General features: G+C 39.7%; 1 protein-coding gene across 7 annotated transcripts in view; it reads right to left on the bottom strand.

Moving 5' to 3' along the window:
* Positions 1 to 15,932, bottom strand: part of TMEM131L (transmembrane 131 like) — a 79,633-nt gene that overhangs the window by 36,880 nt on the left and 26,821 nt on the right. For all 7 annotated transcript variants that reach the window (XR_005626587.1, XM_039699936.1, XM_039699930.1 and 4 more), the window contains 4 exons: positions 8,284 to 8,355; positions 7,233 to 7,356; positions 6,069 to 6,185; positions 3,929 to 4,039 (listed from right to left, as the gene is read on the bottom strand). Coding sequence is in view for 6 of the 7 variants with exons in the window: in XM_039699936.1 (XP_039555870.1) it covers positions 3,929 to 4,039; positions 6,069 to 6,185; positions 7,233 to 7,356; positions 8,284 to 8,355 (424 nt within the window). In the remaining variant the exon portion in view is untranslated. The remainder of the gene's footprint in view (positions 1 to 3,928; positions 4,040 to 6,068; positions 6,186 to 7,232; positions 7,357 to 8,283; positions 8,356 to 15,932) is intronic.

Raw genomic sequence — 15,932 nt, 5'->3', positions numbered from 1 at the left:
AATCAGAGCAGAGAGCTGAGTTATGCAGCCAGTGTTTGTACTAGAGGCAAATTGAAAAAGAGAGGCACAGCAGGGAAATCTCAGAGAGAGTTCTGCAACGCATTGCCACTTAATTACCAGGTGCCTCTATTTTGTATTAGGTACTCGGGCATACATACTTGAATGTACACACACACTCAGCACCCACAAATCATGTTCATCATATATGCACAAAGACAACTGATAGAAACCACACAAATTCTCTCAAAGATTTCTGGATATATTCTTGCATCATTACCAGGACCGTAGAGTTCAATTCACTTCCTGGAGTTTGGCTACAGTATCATTGAAAAAGAACACTGAACAAGCCTCCTCTTCCTTCCTGTAGGCTGAGCCCTCAAAGTTCTTGTCCTGGACAGTCCCTGGCCCTAAAGTGCTATTTCCACTCTGAATGGTGTTAATAAGCTGTCCCTGTAATAATGATTCAGCAGAGTTCCATCAATTTTTTGCAGGCAGTTATCAGGATAGCACACCAAGAAAGCTCTACTGTCTTCCTTCCTTCCCACTCCACACCCAAGCACCACACCTGGACATGTTTACCTCTATGATGCTCTGCCCACCAGAGCAAAACACAGCTTAAAGAATGTTACATTACTGCCAGTACTTGCAGTATTTCCCAAGCTGTCAGTTCATAAACTTTGAACTCCTCTGGGAAGTCAGCAAAGTGGTATCTGTGTCTCCTACGATAAGACCCTCCACACTCCATGCCACTCCTCCTCTGACATTTCCACCATCCTGAACACAGCGAGGCAGTGATGTAGCTGCCCTCTTAGTGCTGTCCAAATAGTAAACAATGCCAAAAACCAGGCAACTATAGAAAAGACTACACCCAGAAGCTGGGTAAACAAAGATGACCTATATGGGCTCCACCATCTGTTACGGCTTAGTGGTAACTAGCCACTGCTGAGTGGCCACGTGGACATACAACCAATTCCCAGTGTGGGACACTGCTCCTCTTTCCTCCCAATGAGTGAGCCACGAACGCAGAAATCCTGGGATCCAGAAGCACAGGCAGAGCATGCCAATCCCAACCCTTCAAAAGCTGAAATGTTGAAAAGGGTAACAGAAAGAGTAACAAAGTAAACAGTAACAAAGGCAAGTTTGCCTTTTTCTTTTCTTATTAAGCACAAAAGTTTCTGCTTAAAAACACACAGGAACGAAGAAGAAAAAAGAATGGTCTTTGTGCTTTGCCCATTGAAAGATAAAAACAACCCAAAAATCCATGGGAGTTCATTTTCAACAAAAAATCCAAACACAAACCTGTCACATATTGTATTTCCAATGGAAACACTACAGTAAACTTCCATCTGTAATCCTCACATATATGTTTTATTTCCAACACAAATAGCCTACAGTGGCTGAATTTACAATTTACAATTCTGGCCTTGACCTTCAAAATAATTTTTTTTTAAATTGAAGAAGCTACAAAAAGGGTGGCAAATTTGGTGAAGAAATGGACAGCCCATTACTGAAGATACTACAGAGCATGGACACTTCAGCTTGGCAAAGTGAAAGTTGAAAGTTCTGATGTCACCTACAAATGCTTCTAAGTGTCAGAAGCAGGAAGAGTTACATAAATTAAATGTGCATCTCAATATATAAAATGGCCACAAAGCAATTTAAATTGGAAGTCAGGTGTAGGTTTCCAACCATCAAAGTAAGAAGTATTTGGGGTAACAAGGCCTCCGGCAATTCTGGTAAGTCACTTTACCTAGCACATGATGGGACTAAATGATGTCAAAGATTTTTAGGCCTTGTTGACCAAGGATGTCAGTATTACTGAACAATTTAAACCTGACCGCCTTTAAAACAGAAGGGAAAAAATAGACACACAGCATGGAGCTCTTTGTCTGAGGTTTCCAAGCAGTATCAGTGGACTTCAGAGGTAAGGACACCTTCCATGTTCCAAACTAAAAGCTGTCACCCAAGGTTAGAACTCAATCATCCCAAGGTGAAAGGGGATGTGCAAATGAGGCTTATGCTATCCTGAATTTATTAAAATAGATATTTTATGTCAGTTAAAAATAAACAGGGGAAAAGCAATGTGCACGGCTAAGTGAGTATGACTGGTTTGTTTCAAATGCTTTTTCACTACAAGACTCCATTCTATGTGTAATAGTTATGTATCCTTCAGGTGCCCTTGTGTAGTCACTCAAACCTCATCAACCTCTCTTCCTTCTACATCTTCTGAGCTTAAAATATAAACTGGACAAAACAAAATTATACCATTTTTTTAAATGAGATCTAGATCAGAAGGAAGGAAGTAAGGAAGATGAATTGAAGAAGGCGCTTCTGTAGAGGACAGCTAGCTGTAGAGAAATATTCTTCTGTGAGGAACCCAAACTCAAACCATAAACTCCTCTCCAATATTTAGATCTTGTCTATCATCTTCAACAGCTGAGGAGCCCATCCCACTGCTGCAGCATTTCTGCTCAAATTGATAACATGCAGTGCAGAGTGTTACTTCGATTACAATACAACACAGAAAAACTACCCCCAGAGCTTGGAGAATTGAGTCAACACTCTCTCCCACCTCATGTCCTACAAGATGAGTGCCAGGTGGTAGCATGCTGCGCTGCTAAACATGACCTCAAACTTGTACTCCATACAAATAAAACAGAGGATAACATTTGTCACTCTACAGTGAGGAAAATGTCAAATGTACCCCCAAAGTTTCTCCACTCAGGAATTGAGAATGAGCTGTAAAAAAAGCAAGTATGCAACTTTGAGATTCTACCTGACAACAAGCCATTGAGCTAGATATGAAGATGCAGACATTAACAGCATCAAAAAAACCCTTCTCAGTTCTACCTCTAGCACCCCAAATTACAAAACCTGAAGATTTTTGCTTCCTTTCCAAGAGTCTGTCTTTGTTTGTCCACAAGCAAGCGCAACTGTGTGACTACAGGGAAGAGACTGGTATGGAGGAAAAGAAAGGGAGAGAAGGAATTATGCTTTAATGTTGGATAAAGGTAAGAATGCCCTAACATATACACAGCAGATTGAAAAATACAATCTATGCTGGTAATTTTTCTCAGGTAGAATGGAAGGCATCACAAAGGCAATTAATGCAGTTTACGTTCAGATAAGTATTAAATTTTGTTACATGCTAAGGTATTCTAAGTATGTTTTTGGAAAAAACAATGTCTATGTATAATACAACAGGAAATCTGAAATATCAGTTTTTCAAATTTTCACTTGAGAGGTTCTGTATGGATTGGAAGACTATGAAAATATCTGCAATTGCAACCAAATAATAGAAATCATTAAACTTCTTTCAACTCAAATATTTACACCTCATAAATTAAGCTGGCGGTGTTCTCCAGCGCTCCTTTGCTCTCAGTAAGCAAAGCTGGTATCTTCAGTACTGACAGGGGTAGGAGGGGATGCTGCAGCCTGACTCCCAGCTCCCAATCTCATCCATGCAGCACACCATGTTTTTTAACTGTGGCTAATAGCTGGTGCAACCCCGCTGTAAACTCACACGGGGAACTGGCCAGAAGTAAAAAACAGAACAATACAGCTTCCTGCCCATTTCAATTTTATGGTATTAAGGTTTTTGGTTTTTTGGGGGTTTTTTTGTTTTGTTTAGGGCAGACCAATTCTCCAGTTCAGTCAGAGCAGAGCCTCACAAATAGTTTTGCCAGCACAACTTAAGAGAGCACCCCACCACAGGAGCACAAAGAAGAACAAGTGTGAATAGTTTAGATGCCAAAGACTGTCTCATAAAAGCAGCTGATCACAGTAACCCTGCATCTTGCAATCTCTCTCCTGCAGTCACTGGTACTCAGATTTTTTGCTAATGCTCCTTGCATCCTCACAACCTGAGGTCAAAAATCTTTTGTAGTTAAACAGACTTAGGTTTCTCCCCTTGAAATGTATACTGTACCAGTGTGTGTGATGCCTGGATCTTCTGAATGTGTGGAAGCAGTAAGTAGGCATTTGCTAGCTGCACTTTAGATTCTTCTGGAGAAGATATCGGACTTCCTGTTCCAAAAACCTGGTATTAAAAAAAGGTCATTACATCAACATCTAGAATTTAAGTTATAACTGCAACTTCCAAAACTACATTGCTAATAACATAAATCTTCCCAAAAAACAGATCAGTTTATCACGTTAAATTCTTTTAAAAGACAATAAACATAAAGTTCCAATGTAGAAAGTTGTCATGGACATAAATGGCACTTAAGAATCATCACTCATTCAGGCACTATTACTAAGACAAAGCAAAGCACTCACCATCACAGCAAGAGGTTATTTCAAAAACAAAATATCTACATTCTCCTACTATTCTCTAGGCAATTACAAAACACATATCATCAGTTAGGAAAGGGATAATTTCTGAGAAAACTTTGTTACTAGTCCCACTGAATATTGAATTCAATGGCTCTGCCTTAAAAATTGAGTAAAATATTTTCTCATTATTTTGGTTTTTAAAGACTGCAGTTTTCAGAACACTATAAGATTTGTAATTTGGATGGCTCTACTGCATTTATATTTTGCTCCACCAAGATTAGTTTACTGACAATGAGATGCACAACAACTGGGGGTGTGGAGCCAGGTGGGATCAAACAGGCAGGAGATCATCAGAGGCTAACTAAAATCACTAAAATCACTTTGGGCTTTTCACTTGTATGCAAAGATTTATTGTTTTCTAACAGGAAAAATCCACATCTTTTTAATTAAGATTATAACCAAATCCATTCTATGCTCACTGAAGATCTCTGACTACAGATAGAAAATACCAAAACAACGGGAATATGCCTTTTTTTTTTAATGGAGGTATTTATAATACAATGGTGCCTCATCTCCATTTGGGTGATTCTTCTGAACATACTCTCAAACAAATACATTAGAAACATCAGATGTTTCAAGGCTTTGGGGCTCTCAAGAGCACTGTAACTATGCATCAAACACTCAAGACATGCCTCCTTTTGAAACTCTTAAAACTAATGTGAGCTGAAAACATGGACAGCTACCTCCTCTGTCTCAGGTGGCTGGTGAAAATGTCCATGAAAACCAGCCTGCTACTGATTTTTGCAGCAGTCCAAGAGGAAACAAACTGATTTTGAGGTGGCACTGACAACTGCTTCCCTGCAACTTGTTGATAAAACGCTGAGCTGACTGGGCAATAAATTAAGGGCACAGGGAAGGGTGAGATGCCAAAAAGGAAAGGGTCAATCACTCCGTAATGCACTTTTGCCTCATCCTTGATGACATGTTCCTGCCAAATGTGGCATTACCTCTAATAAATACTAGATAAATGCAACATTTGTATTAAAATCCCAAATATTTCAACTGAACTTACCTAAGCTTTTATTTAAGGATAATTTGTTTTCCAGCACAAGATCAAAGTATAGGAATGAAATAGCTTGATGATTGATTAAAGCTGTCCCTCTTTTTAAATCACTAAATTCAGAGTTAAGATTTTTCTTCGTCAAAATAATAAAACCCAAGAATTTGGAGTATATATGTCCCTTAGAAAAATTTTTAAAAGCTAAAGACCTCCTTAAATTCACCAGTTATTCAGAAAACAGACAGCTTTAAGGCACAACCATTATTTCAACTTTCATGTTTTATGGGCCTAAACCTCTAACCCTGTGCTACATCCTCAATGTGTTTACATAAAATCCTGCAGAGTAGCTGAAAACCACCTAAAATATTCCTAGTGGGTTTTTCCCAACAAATGCATTCCAGCACAGTGCAGTCTAGACTACACTAATATATGAAACTAATTAGACCATGATCTTTTAAGTACACACATACAAATACACTTGGTTTTACTATCACAACTAGCCCCACTAACAGCAGTAAGTTTAACCACATACATGTATGTGATCATGACACTAGCACGATCTGGTAAAAGGGATGAATTGGTAACATTACTCCACTTGATCTGTATCAGGAATTCAATGAACTTTCAATGATGTCCCTAAAATTATGAAAACCAATTTTTAAAACACAAGAAAATCCAAAACCCAAGCTAAAAATAAGAGTAGTTCGCTGATATGAAAAATAAGAGCAGTTACCTGATATGAAAGAATGCCATGAGATGAGGTATTTATAAATAATGAGCTTTCAATACTGCCTTCTTCTGTGGGCAGGAAGAGTACTCTGAAAGATATCTTTCCCATCGCTGGAATCACCTGCAGAGACCACAAAGAAGCTTGTTTGCTTGGTGCCAGTGATCACACGCTCCCCACTCACTCACAGGGCCCAGAGGACACTTCCACATGTAGATCCCCATCTGTAAATCCCACTAAGCAGAAGCTCAGCACTGAGAAGTTTCATCTGTGCACAACTCTCAGCTCTTACTACAAAGAGCTGAGATCACACAGCAGCTTGCCAAGTTATGGCTGGAGTTTCTCAGCTAGCATGGGGCCACACCAGCCAAGGCTTCTTTCTGGACATTAACCATGCAGCACAGACAGCCTGTGAGTGCACAGAGACTCTTCCCCACACAGAGAGAGATGGCTATTGCAAAGTGAATCAGTGCCCCTGTGTTACACAGGCAAATCAGCCAAGCTGAACTTAGGCAACACTCTCAGTAACTAGATAGTCTGGCTGGAAGAACAATGACATTTATGTCTGCACAGTAATACCCATTCAGCAATAGTAAAAGCACAAATCAGATGAAAACATAATAAAACCCCTTTGCACATCAGCGGAGGATAAAAATTGGGCTTCATCCAACTGAGATCACAGCAATTCATTCTTAACATGCATTATATTATTGAAAAAATCAGAGCTAAAATAATGGTCTTAGATCATAAAGGCAATTATGTCCATAATTGCAATACAAAATACATAAAACATTTCACTGCAGGTTTTTCTGACAAATATGCAAGAGCATTCAAAAGACTGAAAATTCAGGGCTGTAGAACACCCACATGCCTGTGGATTACTGCATAATGCTGCTCAAAGCAGAATGTGATTTAAACAGCCTCTCTAACACTGAAAAATTCTTCTCCTCCTCTGTTACTGTCAAACACATTTCCTACTGTAGGTTTTGGATGGCTTCTCCCAAACAAGTCTAAGTAGAAGTGAACAAAAAAAACACTAGCAAAACAGAAAAAGAGTTGGAGGTCCTACAAAAAAGCACAAAAACACAGAATTAAGAGCTTATGCCAAAGGAAGCAGGAAGGCTTGGCACTTGGCCATTACATACTTTCCAAAAGTACATCAACACTCACCCGGCTATGAGCAGGAGACACATGAAACTGTCTAGTAGCTGTAAACACTGAATTGACTACAACATCTCTATCTCTACTAGGGTTGTAGGCATGCAGCATTTTAGCTCTGGGTAACCCCAGTAACCTAAAGCAGGGGGAAAAAAAAGATAAATAAATTATTCACTTTATAAGCATAGGCAACGCACAAAAGAATCAACATAAATCGCCCATAAACACGTTCATCTGCAACAATTACTTGCTTGTAATTAATCTTTGGAAACACACCAAACAATTTTTGCCTTTAGTATACAAAGGCAAATATGTAACACTGGGATGTGAGGTGCACAGTACACTTGACCAAAACTCACTGGAGTAACTAGGAGTTAAAGAAAAAAATAATCCTTACAAAGCACAAAGTTTTGGATAAAAAGGTTTAAATAACTGAAGTCTTGTTTTGTCAGCTAAAGCAATGTTTCTCTTGAGGCTTTTGCTTTAGCTAGTACACCCTAAACCCCAACATCTTAAACACTCCTCCAGTGCATCCTCTGAAATATTCCTTTAACTCACAAGGAGACTGTTTCTTTTTACGTACTGATACATCAAAGGCTCATTATCACTTAAGAACAATTTTTTATGTTTTCTTAAAAGAGAACTAAGAAAAACCTCATTTATTCTACCAGTATGTTTTGCTTGGGACTCTCTGGATTTTGTTATCAGAATCTAAAGGAAACAACAAGCCCTTCCTCCACTAGAATGGATGAATCTTTCAAAAATTAACAACCAGCATGAAGCAATTATTTGACATACATGCAGAATCACCTGAAATGTACACACAGAATGTATTATATTCCATATTAGCTTTTCCTCCTTCTCAGAACTATGTTAATTTTAACTTACAAAACATTGCAAGGCAAGAAATGCACTTCCAGCTCTGTGGCAATTAGTTTCTACTTCTCTATTTTTCAGATGATGGCATGATCCCGGCTAATGCTTTTTACCCAAATGGAGCCCAGTGTAGCTGTTCCTCCACACTTCTTTATTAACCAAAATAAGAATCATGTAAGATACTCACTGCATTCCAAAATGCAGAACTGATGGGTGAAAATGTAAGGCCTTCCCATTTGGAGGCATCTTTGCTGAGAAGCTGAAAAGGGAAAAGAAGCCACAATTAATATTTATTGGGCATGATGCTACAATCTGCATGGAAGGAACATCCATTGCAGGCTCTTTAACTCTTTCTATTCTGAAGCTTCCTTCCTTTCACAGGTCTCCACAGTCATGCTGGCACACCTGTTTATGGGGCTGTTCAGTAAGTGAACTGCAGAGGGAAAACAACTGGGAAGAGTCCTGAGGAATGAAAATTATGCCAGCATGGAGCAGATTACTAGCCAATTAAATATCTATGCAAGCACTAGCATGAGCACACCTAAGAGATGTAGAGGTAGAGAAGTAAGTTGCAGCTTGGGCAAAAGCAGAGATCAAAAGAAGTGTGCTTATATAGCTGTGGCTGGAATCTAAAAGCCAGCTCGTTTCTTCTATGCAGAACAGAATAAAAAATACTGTGAAGCACATACATCATCATCTTTCCTTTGCCCTACAAGAAGTCACAGTAAAGTTCCTATCAGTTCTAGGACATTTTTAGCTTATTTCAGCATTACTCAATACCCTGTAACATAGAAATTCCATTATATCTTCACCACTCTCTCAATTAAAACTTGTCTTCCACAAGTCCCAAAAAACACTGTGGTAAAAAACAAGCCCAGCATTTGTTTATTTTATCTGCATACCCAGTGCCACTCTGTTAAAAGCTTCCCCAGAAGCAGTCTGCATGTTAAATAGCCAGAACCAGTTTAATCTTTACTGGATGATGCTAATAAGCATCCTAGCAAGGATGAGTCAAAGAAGGGAGAGATAGACTGTGGTCTCATTAGGTATCCAGCTGCTTTGCATAATTTGTGGTAGTACAGTCAATTGGTTCCCAATTTTAAAATGTAGTTCTGTGACATTACACCTTTAATATCTCTTACTGTGTACATAATCCTGCTGTTGTAGTCCAAATCAACAGACATCACAATTTATTACCAGTCAGGAAAAATAATACGTATTATGAAAACCCACAACTTTTATGGAAACATAGAATAATAGGACGGAGAGAATCCTCTCACTACTGCAGCAGGCAGAATGCGATATATCCCGCATTCCTGAGGAGCTGCCAGTGACAGCCTCCTTCCAACCACCTTGTCTCTGCTCTTGCTCCATTCCTGGAAACAACGCAGCAACTAGCACTTTCTCCCCCATCCAAAAACCAGCCTCAGGTACATATCCAGAAGTTAAGTCTGAGTACTGTTGTAACACATACAAATTAAAATTACTACTGTAGTAAAAGCCACAGTTATTTGAGGAAGACATGTTTCTTAAAGGCCCTCAGATCCTCTATTGTATGCATACACATAAACAGCAGAGTAACAGTTAAGCCACTGGTTAATGCACTAGAGTATGACCTTGAACCTCACCACTGCTTAAGTTTCTAGCATCTTACAGGTACTGCTGAAATACCTTTTCTTGCCAGAAAAATCTTTCCTGACAACAGCAAGAAGCTGAGTGCTTCTCTCTGCCAATTCATGTAATTGGCAGGAGCTCTCCTTCTGAGGAATTCTAGCAGCATCAGCTCCTTTCCTCTTAATTCTTGCTCTTTGCAATAGGTACCAAATGCACCAGCTGGGTGCAAATTCAGCAGTGGATGTAGGAGACTGCATTTAATTTGGTCTAGGTGAACATGGCCATGCAATAGCACTGACTCTTAAAAATGCACTGTATTGCTGATCAGCAAACCCTCTACTAGTCAAAAATTGGGAAAAGCCCTATAAGAGTAGCAGCAGGAGGATCCCAGGGGTGTCATTTATTCCTTCTGGAGTTGGCAGCCTGGACCACCCATGGCTGAAGCCAAGATTCAGTTAATGAACTGTGCATGTTCCGAGTAGGCTCCTGGAAATGGAAATGACTTTGGAGCATCCCGGCACACCACTTGCCCAGGAATGGTCCTGTGATTACAAGACATCCAGCTTCTGCTTTGCACCTCACAAAAGCTGCCAAATCTCTTCAAGCTCCAGCCTGGCCCTGAAAGCAGAACAGCCACATTCCTGTGGCACGGTGCCCATCACCCAGCCCACCGTCCAGCTCCAGGGCATCTGCACCACTTATCAGTGGCCCCGAAGCAGTGCCAAAACATAACCTGAGAGCTGACAACAGAACTGGTGGAAAGAGAACTACCACTGCTTTGGGTTGGTTTTTTTCCCCCTCAAGGGAAAAGATGACAGGTTAGAATAATGGGAACGGGCAGGAGAACATTCTGCTCATGACAATCGAACAACTAGGACATGCTTTGAAGTGCGCCACTGTACAGAGAAAGAGACAGGCCCATCTATATTAGAAGTGCACTTCTCCAGTTACTGTCTCTAAAAGGCAGCTGGAAGCTGGCAGAACACCATTCTGCATCCCTGAGCTCCAAACACAATTCAGATCTCTGTGGGGAATCTGACACTAAAATAAACACCAAGGCAATTTACTGAGACATTTATAATTTGAAGTCACTTCTAACAAAAAAACCTACTTTTTTCTCTAAGAACATCATCTCACCAATAGATTCACCTCAAATTATGCCCAAAATTGCTCTTTTAGCTACAGATGATGTGTCCAAAAAAGCACACAGATCCTTTCATGAGAATGTCACAGGCTTGGCAAAGACAGAGATATCTGCCTAAGAATGGAAGTCTTGAAACAACAAATTTGGAGAAACAGGCCTCTTCACAACAGAAAAGGCCTGGTTTCCAGGTTTTACTCTTTCAGTGTTCTTAAAATCTGCTAGCATCCCATTAAGCATGCCATCTAACAAAGCTGGTCCCCATGTTCCACAGCATCTCTTTTTTCAGCAGACCAGTTGAACAGCATCTTCTGAATGCCAGATTTTGATAGAGCAGTGCAATTCCAACATTTCAGAGAATACTTTTAAGCACGAGTGAACTGGATGAGAAAGAAATAGAAGAGGGGAAGGAAATTCTTGGCAATTACTTTGAACACTCAGTATGCATCAAAAACCTAGTTTAAATGGTGCTGTTATCACTTCCCAGCCCAACAGTTCAATGCCCTTCCTCCTCTCCATCTACACAATATATTTAAAACCCTGACACCCTGAACCATCCATTTCCAGGAAAAAAAAAGAGTAAGAAAAATTGAAACACTGAGGAAGTTGGGGAGAGCACCACATGGTCACTCAAAGCACCAGGAGGATTTGGGGACATGTTCTGGCAGGAAAGATGAGGGTGAGCCCATGAAAAGTTCAGCTCATCACTCTTGCTTGCAGAAAACACCCAGGAGAGAGAGACAAGTCCCAAGCGTGCACACAACCATCAGGAATGCCTGCTGGGGGGAAAGGTGGATGTGGAGAAGAAAAAAGTGGGCTGGAAAGGAGGTAGGGTAAAGAAGAGGGGTGACACCAGGGGAGAAGAGCAGAATGGAGGAATGCAAGCACCATTAGTCACTTGTGCAAGCAGAGGACCACGTAACTCCAGGGCAGCATTTCTGGGGGATTCTGTTGATGTTTTTTAAAAGGTGTATGAGCTGCAAAATGTTAAGCTACCATATTCCTTCCACTAAGAAGCCCCAGAGGTGTTTGAACACGGAGAAGATCCAACCTTTCACAATGTTTCCTGCTTCAGGAAAGAATGTTTTGGTGTCCTGTTGATGTGGGACTAAGGAATGGAGATGCTAACACAGGGATGTTGAGAGCACTGTTAAATACAGCATTGATGTTGTTTTGCCCTTGCTTCTTTCAGTTCTGTTAGGCTGTGATGTATTAAGTAAATATAGGTAAACAATCACGTCAGTATTTACAGTCCCAAACCCTAATATTTTTATGCAATGTATATTACAGACATTTGTTTGAAATAAGCAAAAGCCTTATGCTTCCCCCAAAGTCCAATAAAAACAGGTCTTCTTTTCACAGGAGGTTTGTTCCTACTTCACTGGTCAAAATCACAAGAGAAATATTTCTCCTAAAAATCCAAACAAAAAAGGAGATCCATTCTGAATAAATTGCTGGAGTTTGCATTGGGGGATTTTGTTTGTTTTGTCCTTTTTTTTAATGAAATTTTAGAACTGAGTTAATTCATCTGATTGTACACATAAAACACTCAATCTGCAGAATAAGCTGCATTTGACATAAGTGAAGGACATTTCCTGGAAGGACGTTTATCCCAATGTTGCTTTTTCTTCTATTAGCTCTTTTATGTCTTCCTTGTATCATTATTTCTTCACTTGAATTGATTACTTCATACTATCTTAGCATGCATATTAACTGACGATTCAGATAGCAACATCTGTAGTTGAAAATAATCACAAATGCTACTTGGTTCCCTTTCTTCTTCCTTCCTTTTTGTATGCTTTGTTCACAGCACATGCTGAAAAAAGCAAGTCAGGGAAGGGCATTTTATTGTCAGGTCTTTTGCTTTATGGCTGCAGGGTTTTCTTGGAAGCAGCAGGCAAAAAGGACTGGATTCTTGAACATACAAGAGGTCCTTTTTCAGTGTATCTGTTTAGGCAGTCCTGTTTTATTTCTCAGTATATAGATAAAAGTAAAATTTTACTTATGTTGAGCATTTTAGCACTTTGCATCACCAGTCCACTGATGTTAATGAACCCACAAGATGAGGTTCTGAGATATGAAAGCATGTATGTATTGTACAGGAAAGTACATTTTTTTATGCAAACTGAAATAGAGAAAAGGAAATAAAGCCTCTCATTTACTGACTAATTTTAAATTCATTCCTCCAAATTACAACTGATAAAGAAAACACAGAATGGAACACACAGAGATATGGAACACACAGGGGAAACAAGCCAGATGCTTTTAATCATGCTGATTGCAGCTGATGCAAAGAAATTATTTTGACAAATGAAAACAGGTAATAGACACAGAAATAGAAAAAGCAGCTGAATCAAAGTCTTATGCAGAGCTAATACAAAGCTTTGGTTCATCATATCCCTAGTCCCTGCTTTGGTTCATCATATCCCTAGTCCCTATCTTCTCTCAACTTCCCTTTTACCAAAGGCAGTAAAAGCAGCAACCAGCATCAGGAACATTAAAGTGCAGCTCCTGAAAGACACACAGTGCCTTTGAAAGAGATTAGGAAATTGTTTGGAAATACAATATTAGTACTTGAGTTTACTATCAAGGCAACTCTGCCAAAACCAGAAACAGGAACAGTTTTAAATAATGATTTTTTTTTTGTAACCTTAACTTCCTTCCTAGAGACAGAAAGAGTCCTCAGAAACCAGGAAATTGTCTTGCTTGCAATAACCCTGCACTGCTCATGGACAAGCTATACACAGTGTGTCCCTGTGGGGCTTTGGTACCTGGAGAAGAGCAGTCACTTGCCACCTCAACTCCAGAGACTTACAGGACTTTCTGAAGCGGTCTACCAACTTGTGACAATACATGAATCATTCAATCTTTCTAGATTTTATTTTTTTTTTTAACTTTTTAAAGAAAAGTAATGACCAAAATGTAAAAGAACACAAATGAGAATTTTGAATGCTGGAAACATAGAGGTCCCAAAGGCTCCCTTATTTTTAGCACCACATTTTTTAGGAAGAGAGGGAGGACTGACTCACTGCTTCTGAATGCTTGGGATTTGTAACCCATCATTAGGAATTCACTTACATGCTTTACCAGAGAGTTGTGCTGCTTCTGGAAGAATTTTTTGTTTTTACTGTGAGGGTAATGAGGCACTGCAACACATTGCCCAGGGGAAGTTGTGGGTGTCCCATCCCTGGAAGGGCTCAAGACCAGGTTGGACAGGGGCTCTGAGCAATCAACTCTAGTGGCAGTGTCCCTGTCACAGCAGGAGTATTTGAACTAGACTGAGGTCCCTTCTGATCCATGCCATAATTCTGTAAGAAGGATGGTTGCCTTTATTTCCTCTGAAGCACAGTACAAACATTAAGGACTGAATCCCAGACTGTGGAAAGCAGGAAAGGCCAACAGTGTTACCTAGCAACTAACATGTGCACGCATACCTGCTATTTTGCATGTTTGAGCTACAGGAAAATAGGCAAGGGCAGCTAAACCAGAAGAAACCAGTGAAATGGATGAGACAAGCTCTCTAAAAACAAATCCCATAATTTATGGCATAATTTAAGGAGGAAAGCAAGTCTACCAGTGTTTTCTTTCTTTTTTATTTCTTAAACTACTGAAGTTGGAAAAGCAACATATAGCTAAGACCTGCCCACAAAGGTTTCAACGAGCTGATGACTTATTTACAAATGCAGTGAAGAGGTAGGTAAGCCTGGCCTGTGTAAAGCAGAAACCATTCTGTTACTTCCACTTGGTCCCTCATGCACTGCTCTGCAGAACCTGCTCTGCTCCATACTCTAGCCCTGGTGTTTCCATGGCCACAGGTCCTCTTCCCGGGCAACCTTGTCTTCTCTCACTGCCTGTGGTCCTCCCCTGTTCTACCAAGTTCTGCAATAGCATTTACACAAACCATTTGCACAGCATTTACCTAAACCAGCAGTGCTCCAGTTTCATTCATTACAGAAAAGCAACAAAAACTGCAATGATCAAGCTTAAGAGTATCTCACCTGATAGGCCTTAAAGCCACATTTCTCAATGGGGTGTAAATGGAAGCACAGAGATTTAAAAAACTGGCTTTTCTCTCTACTCTCACAACCAACTCCAAAGAAGTTAAATGCAGACCACAATAAAACTGAGATTAAGACTCGTAAAGAAATCTAGGGGAGATGATGATCAGTGAGGGACAAAGTGCTACAGTGAACATCTTGGTGAAAAGAAAAGGCTTTCTTCCCCAGCTGCGCCTGTGGTTTGCATTTTAGTAGCAGGAGCAGCACAATAAAGTGTGTTTAAGAGCAAAATGGAATTACTCCCTCCCATAAATCAGTCCCCAACTTCTGAAATAAATGAAATCTGTAGTAAATTAAGACTTTAATTCACAATTACTTTAATTCATTTGAAATTATTTTCTGAAACCACTTCTTTGAAATCCTTTCAAACCCGAATTTCAAGCAACAATTTCAAGCACTCTCTAGAGATGTTCCAGGGGGACCATGTATGTTTTAGACATCTTGGACAGACAGTAACTAAGTTACTTCTTTGGCCCAATAGTTGAAAATACACATCAAACGCATTTTTCTCTGAAGCACCTCTACTGCTGCCAGCAAATCCCAAATATCCTGCTAGGCAGAACATCTACCTTCATTTTATTTTTGGCTTCAAATAATTCAACAACTGCCTTTACATTCTGCAATATTTCATGAGGTAAAGTCCGATAACCGCTCTCAAATAAAATCTTTAGCTCGCCTTTCTCTTTTTCAAGCTTCTTTCAATTTATCTTTTTCAAAGAAATCAGCAATCTTCAATCAAAATTAAAATTGCAGAAGCAACACAATTTACTCTTTTCTTTTTTTAAGTTCTTCCCAAGACAAATTAAAAGAGTCACTTGCCCAACAAAAACACACAATTTGGCTCCATCAGGAGCCTTGGTATTCTTGACGTCTTGTCTTTACCAGATGTCCTGGACTTGTGGGGTTTTAAGAAAATACTGCATTTTCATGTCTCTTTGAAGACTTCTTCTAGCCGATGAGTTTGCAAAATAAAACCAAAAAGGAGCTCATGCTAATTTTTTTCCTTTTCAAACATCAACATTT

Source organism: Passer montanus, unplaced genomic scaffold (assembly GCF_014805655.1).
Source record: "Passer montanus isolate IOZ18808 unplaced genomic scaffold, ASM1480565v1 scaffold14, whole genome shotgun sequence".
NCBI lineage: Eukaryota > Metazoa > Chordata > Aves > Passeriformes > Passeridae > Passer > Passer montanus.
Note: the sequence above shows the minus strand (reverse complement) of the source record. Positions and strands in the feature narration are given on the sequence as shown.